This window comes from Apteryx rowi, unplaced genomic scaffold (genome assembly GCF_003343035.1).
Source record: "Apteryx rowi isolate R43461 unplaced genomic scaffold, aptRow1 scaffold_27, whole genome shotgun sequence".
NCBI classification, from domain to species: Eukaryota; Metazoa; Chordata; class Aves; order Apterygiformes; family Apterygidae; genus Apteryx; species Apteryx rowi.
Genome location: NW_020449085.1, coordinates 2,351,809 through 2,358,776, shown reverse-complemented (window position 1 = coordinate 2,358,776; position 6,968 = coordinate 2,351,809). Strand labels below are relative to the sequence as shown.

The 6,968-nt window shown below is 51.9% G+C and overlaps 1 protein-coding gene across 1 annotated transcript; it reads left to right on the top strand.

Moving 5' to 3' along the window:
* Positions 1-2,628: 2,628 nt before the first annotated feature.
* Positions 2,629-6,740, top strand: LOC112967263 (zona pellucida sperm-binding protein 3-like). The gene is made up of 9 exons (XM_026068295.1): positions 2,629-3,127; positions 4,381-4,499; positions 4,584-4,687; positions 5,010-5,187; positions 5,284-5,404; positions 5,842-5,933; positions 6,133-6,275; positions 6,443-6,532; positions 6,615-6,740. Exons 1-9 carry the CDS (start codon positions 2,726-2,728, stop codon positions 6,731-6,733), a joined length of 1,368 nt encoding a protein of 455 aa, XP_025924080.1. The 5' UTR covers positions 2,629-2,725; the 3' UTR covers positions 6,734-6,740.
* The last annotated feature ends 228 nt before the right edge of the window (positions 6,741-6,968 follow it).

The window sequence follows — 6,968 nt, the reverse complement described above, 5'->3', positions numbered from 1 at the left end:
GCGGTCTCCCCCAGGCCGACCAGGTCCTGCTCATGCCCTGGTGGTATCTGCACGGCTGCTCCGCTGCCAGCGAGCCCAGGGCAACTTCAAGCGCCTCGTTACCATACTGTCCCTTCACAGTCTGATGGCAACCTCGCTAAATAGTCACGTATGCATCTGAGCACGGCTGGACTGGATCAGGCACCCGGCGAGGCACCCTGCATTCAAGGGGAGCCGGCACCGGGGCACGGAGCATGGTGGTTAGCAGAAACGGCAGTTCGTTAGGTCTGGTTCGTTAGGGTTCACCTGATAGTTGGGTATCAGCATTCGTCCTGGGAGAAGGCTGAAATTCTCCTGCTTCCCTATGACTCCAGGAGTCCCTTTTGGGGAGGGGATATTTTTCAGCAGAGCACTTTTCCCCTGGAAATCTGCAATCACAATCCCTCTGCAGTCACAAAGTGTGGCAGCAATATCTCCAGTCCGTTTAGCCTTTTGGCAGAAGCAAGCCGGAGCACCTGCTTTCTTATTTCCTTCCTTTCAGGGTCCCCAAGACAACCTGAACTGCTACTGTGTCAGTTCCCAGGGCTGCCCCATGCCCCAGGACTCCCTAAGCAAGTTTTTCTGGATATTTCCACATGCAAGAAATATTTCCACATGCAGGAAATTTTCTTTTCCCTTTTCCACTTGATTCAAGTTAAAATTTGCTCTTCTTCCTCCCTGCCAAAAATCAACATCTTTCAGTGGAAGGAAATATAAGTTCCTTGCCAACTCTCTGAAGTCACTCTTAACACTTATTTTGAGAGTTTTCCTGGGTTTTAAATGATCTACAGGCCTTTCATTTGCACTCTGAACAGAGCAGCTTAGCTTGGCGGGGCTCTCAGAGGCTGCTTGTGTTCTCCTGTGGTTTTCTTGGAGCAAAAAAGGCCCATCGTCTGTCGAGTGAGGAATCACGCAGGTTTTGCCAGGAACCCTCAGAAATGCTCTGCAGGCAGCTGCTGAGTGTGGGGTGGGGGAGACCTCAGCCCTGGAGGAGGTTACCATGAGGTCTCCATTGCCTGGGCTTCTTTGAGCACTATATGCTGGGCTACACACCCGTGGTGTGAAAATCCCAGTGCTCATGTTGGCTGAAGCTACATGAGTTGCTGTTGGGATCCTCTAACGGCTCACAGATGCTGAAGGGAGATGTCCTATCCCTCCAATTTCATCCCTTTCTCTTCTTTTCTAAGCACCACATTCCAGGTGCTTCCCTGGACCCCTGGCCACTGGGTGGAAAACAGCCAAGAAAATGTTAGTGCCAGGTTAGTGAGTCAAACTGGCTCAACATGCAGTCAGAGGGGCAGGACCACAGGCCAGAACTAGGCATGGTAGCAGCAGGATGGAAGAGCTTCACTATCTGCTTATCATATACACATTTCCCTCTCGCTTTTCCCCTCTCCTTTCTCCCACTTGAAAATGCAGAGCACAGTTTAAAAGTCAAGATCTTGATATTAAGACTGCTGTTTCTATAGCATTGATTTTGTCTAAATATTAGCCCTGGTTTGATCAAGTGGTTGGACCAAATGATCTCCATATGTTCCTTCCTCACTGAAGCATTCCATGATCCCCCAAGCATTTCCTAGTCCGGTATAAAGGCTGAGCATAACTACCTGATATAAAGATGCTCTGGTCATCTCAAGGCCTCCCAGCGTACTCTTCCTTTGTGTCTTTACTTGGTAGAGAATCATGATCATGAATTCCTCTTGCCCAGGAAATGTCCAGTTGCCCTTGACATGAGCAGCTCCATGAGGATCACTGTAGCCTTGAGGGAGCTGGGACAGGGATGAGTTTTGGCAGCTGAATACAGAGCTCGTCTTGGGAAACCGGCACCCCCTCTCTCACCATGTCACTCTGTACCCCAGCTACCCCAGTGAGCAAGGCCCTCTGTGGATCTTGTGGAGCTGGTTGTTTTCAGGAAAAAAGGTGAAAAAAACTGGGGTCAGCTGCACAGCAAAGTCAACACTTCACCTTCACCAGGCAAGGGACTGAGCCCAGCCAAGGACAGGGGAGAGGGATTCGAGCCCTGGCTCAGCCTCTCCTCAGCCCTCCTGTCCACCCAACCTCTGTCCCTACCTTCCCATCAAACAGGCTGCATTGCACAACGGGCTCAAAGGCTGAGGGACTAAGAGATGCGAGTTGCACCCTCCTTCTTGGGACAGCGGTTTCCACATGTGCAAGCTGAGGATGATGCCACTAAAGATCCTTTGTAGAGTAGTTTGAGATCCAGTGAGGAAAGTGTTATGTCAGAGCAGAAGCCATCTCCTGTCCAGGCCAAGACTGACTTTGTTTCAGTTTAAACTGGGAAGATATAAGTGGTACCGTGGCAGGCACAGACTGTTTGCAGTGTGGCCGTTAGTCTGGAGCCATCACTACTGGGGAGGGGGGGAAAGGGCTGAACATAGCGGGGCTGCAGCCTGTATTTCCCCCTGATTAACACTATTGATACGCCTAATACTGAGCTTGCCAAAGACACCTTTGTCTTAAGCTTGACTTTCAGAGAGGCTTGCTGTCTCCAGCACCTCATTATCACCCCATCATGATTGATTTCTGAGCTCCCAGCAAGGAACAGTGGTGCTCCCAGCTGCTGTGAATTCCCCTTGCTGAGATGTGTGATGGGCATCACCTGGGGTAGGAGTGGCTGCAGGGAGGTGCTGGCTACAAAAGGTCCCTGGGCAGCAGTTTTCCCTTGTGCTGGACTCTGGTAGGCAAGATGAGGCCTGGAAGCAGCCTGGGGTTTGCTGTCTTCTGCTGGGTTCTTGTTGGGGTAGTTTCTTACAACCCCTGGGGTTTCTTTAGAGGAGAGTCAGATGTGCAGCTGTATGGGGGGGATCTTTCTTTTGGGCAGTCCCGTGCCTTCTCCCAGCCCTCCCCCTGGGCTTGGGTTGATGTCTCCCAGCTTCGGGCTGCATCCCCGCTGCACCCTGTGGCTGTGCAGTGCCAGGAGGCTCAGATGGTGGTCACGGTGCACAGGGACCTTTTTGGCACGGGGCGCCTGGTGAGGGCTGCTGACCTGACCCTGGGCCCAGCTGCCTGCCAGCCTGCGGCCATGAGCGCTGCAGAGAACACTGTGACCTTCGCGGCAGGGCTCCACGAGTGCGGCAGCATCCTCAGGGTAAGGCTATGTCTCCCAGGACTGGAGCCTTGGGGTGGGGAGCTGGGTCTTGGCCTGAGCCTCAGTGCTTCAGGCTGCTGCATCCCTTGCTCTTGTACAGCAATGCAGAAGCTGTCCGAGGGATGAGATTTGAGTGCTGCCTTTCCTCCGCTAGGGCTGTGGGATCACAGTTCAGGCTGTCTCAGCCCTGCTCACTTGATCTCATCCCACTGCCCTCTTTCCTCCATCTAGCAATGCTGAAGCTACCCCTAGAAACTCACTGGGTGCCAGCCTGTAAATACAGATCAGTGTACTGCTAGGGCCAGGCTCAACTCTGCTGAAGCTCCTGTAGGCTAATGGTGCTGCTCAAATGTTCTGCTGCTTGCTGAAGAATTTGCACTGATATAAAACCTGACAAAGCAGAAGTTGCTTTGGCAGAGTGTTGTGGTGTAGTTGGACTTCTTGGTCAGGTAGATGTTCAAATCCTTTCTTAGAAGTTGAAAGATCTCAATCTGTTTTCAAGGGTGATGAAAGTTATGCTATCTGGTTTAGGGTTCAGCTCTGGTGCTGGTGTGTGAGCAGGGAAGGCTCTGGAAAATAGAAAGAGAAAATAGGCAGAGAAAATAGGTTTCCCCTTATGGGTACAGAGGTGTCAAAGTTTTCCAGAACACCTTTGCTGTCACTTCTTCCTCCAGGCTTGAGTACAGATAAGCTAGTCCTGGGAGTGTCTCTGCAGCAAGCCAGCAGCTGGTGCCGAGTTTAGGAGGCATCTGCATGCTGCTGCTAGATCATAGCATGAAGCTGCTCTAAGGAAAGCTAAGACTAAAGTGGTCCCTCTTTCCCTGGGAGAGGCTTAGGATGATCAGGGTATACAGCTGGCACTGGGGAGGTCCCAGCAGAGAGATGATTAGCTGCAGATTCCACCAGTAAATCCTCCCTAAGTAGAAGTTACTCTTTGCCTGTGACATCTCAAAGGACAGACTTCCCTGTCTGCTGTACTAGGACAGGGAAACTGGGGAAAAAAGATCAGCTTGAGCACCTCTGTATCCAGTTCTGCTGTGTGCTGCTGGCTAGAGACAGTCCTGGGGCAGCATGGAGCAGCTCCTCAGCCTGGAATGTCCCTGCAACAGGATGGATGGTGCTTGCCTGTGTCCAGTGCCAGAAGAAATGCCTCAGTACTGAAGCTCCAGTCCTGAATGTGCTGCTCCCTGTGTGAGGCCAAAGGAATAGGGCTCCTAATTAATTGATAATGCAACATGTGTGTCTCTCCCCAGCTGACCCCTGATGTGCTAGTCTACAGCACAAAGTTAAATTATAACCCAGCCCCTACTGGCAACCTGGTCATCATCCGCACCACCCCTGCTGTGGTTCCTATTGAGTGCCACTACCCAAGGTGAGTCAATGGAGAGTGAGGCTGAGCTGTCCCTCCAGCTGACCTGCCAGCGCAGAGCCTTTAACCAAGGGCATCTCTCTTCAGGAGGGAGAACGTGAGCAGCAATGCCGTCAAGCCCACGTGGGTGCCATTCCACTCCACTCTGTCCTCAGCGGAGAGACTGGCATTCTCCCTGCGCCTCATGGAGGGTAAGTCTCCAGTGGGGGAGGAGGGGCCTGATGGCCCAGCAACCCGGGGCTGGGTCTGTCCTCTCCTAGACAGCCACACTTTCACTAGATGGCACCACTGGTGCTGGTATTGCTCTGTCTCTGGGAACTGGTTTTGTGGGTCATGCCAGTACTCCTGGAGCAGACAGCTTGGCTTAGCCCTGTTTTGGTACAGTTGTTTACCATGTGGGCAGCTGCTAGGGCTCATGACTATTGGGGGTTCTTCCTCAAATGGAAGCAGTGAGACACAAGGGAACCAACTGGCTTCCCTTTCTGGAGCTCATCATGACCTCTTCCCTTCCAGATGACTGGAGTGCTGAGAGATCCTCCAGTGTGTTTCAGCTGGGAGAGGTCCTCCACTTCCAAGCTAGTGTTGATACAGAAAACCATGCCCCTCTGAGGCTCTTTGTGGACAGCTGTGTGGCTACCCCAACTCCAGACAGGAACTCCTTTCCTCAGTATGCTCTCATTGACTTCAGTGGGTAAGAGCTGGCTGTGCCTTTACTTAGAGATGCTTCTTTGTGCTGGTTATGGATATCTACAATAGTGGGATCCTGCCGACCATCTCTTGTGCCTAGATGCCTGGTGGATGGGCAACTGGATGATGCCACCTCAACTTTTATATCCCCAAGACCCAGGCAAGATGTGCTTCAGTTTGTGGTAGATGCATTCAAGTTCACAGAAAATTCCAGTAACCTGGTAAATCTCTCCTAAAACAAGTGATCTCTGCTTGGCTAGATAGTGATGTGACTTCACTCCATAGACCAGGTTAATGAAGTTTTGCCCTGGGATGTAATTCTAGGCAGCTGCCTCATAGCTAAATATGAATGAAGTCCTTTCATTACTGCTTCTGACTGTCAGCTCTCTGAGCCAAAGGTGCTTCTTGAAAACCAGCCCTGATATTGGTCAAGACAAGCACTGCGCTTCCCCCCCCCCTCCTTTTGACCAATTGTTCTGATGGGCTTCCGGTAGCTGAACACTTAAGTGTCCTGAAAGAAGTAGGAGGGAATGAGCTGACCTGGGGAGGTGGTGGTCCATTGGAGACCAAATTCATGCATGGGATGCATGAGAGAGCCAAGTGTATGCCATAAAGGCAAATGACAGCCTAATGCCTCTACTCTGCCTGGCCTCCCCAGATCTATATCACCTGCCACCTGAAGGTCTCCCTGGCTGACCAAGCTCCAGACCCTCTGAACAAGGCTTGCTCCTTTGACAAAGCCAGAAGCCTGTGAGTAGCTGGAATAGCAGCTTGTCCAAGGGTAAAGAGCTTGGGCTTCTCATCTGGCATACCACTGTCCTGGGAGGTGGATTTGGCCATCTGGTCTGAATGGGTGGCAGGGGAGGGTTGGGATTCCTTCTAGGACATCAGAGGAGGCATGGGAGGGGTTCCTACAGCAGGGCAGGCTGGTCACAGGGCTCTCTTCCAGCTGGGCTCCTGTGGAAGGCACCAGGGATGTCTGCTCCTGCTGTGAGGTGGGGAGCTGTGGCTTGGCTGGGCACTCCAGGAGGCTTCATGCTGCTTCCCGAAGGCAAGGAGGACGTTTTAGGAGAGAACTGTCCTCCCAGCCTGGTAGGTCTTGACATGCCTCTTGTGCTCCATTACTGCAATGGCTAACTTGGTCAGACCTGAGTGGCTAGAGCTGCCTTGCTACCTGTTGGCTCCTCAATGCTAATCCATGGCTTGGGAGAGCAAATGTTTAGATGAGCCTGTGTGTACTCATGTGTCCTCCTTCTCAGATCCTTTGGTGAAAGAAGCAGATGTTGTGGTTGGACCCCTCCTCATCCACAGCTGGCAGGATCATTCAGTCCTAAGGATGCCTTCACGAGGTAGGGCAAGCTCAGGGAAAGGGTGGTATATGTGGCAGGTCCCAGCTCTGGTCGTAACCACCTCCTTGCTTTTCCTTCCTAGATCCAGAATGGAACTTGTGGATGGTGTTGGGGCTGGTTGCAGTTGCTGGTCTTGTCATTCTGATCCTTGCTGCTCTAGGAGCTCTGACTGTCTGCTGGAAATCCAGCAACCCCATTTAAATCACTGTTTTCAACTTTTATAGTCTATCCAATAAAAAATAAACCTGAAGGACTGTGGGAGGCTTTCAAGGGGGTGGGGGGATTGGAGAAGTCCTCTGGAGACTGAGTGAACCGGATCCTGATACTGACTTTAACTGTGCTTCTTTGCCTCCCTGAATCCAATTCAGATCTCAACACACTCCTGAAGCCCTGCCTTCAGCAGGGCTTTGTACAGCCTTACAACTCTGACATCTCC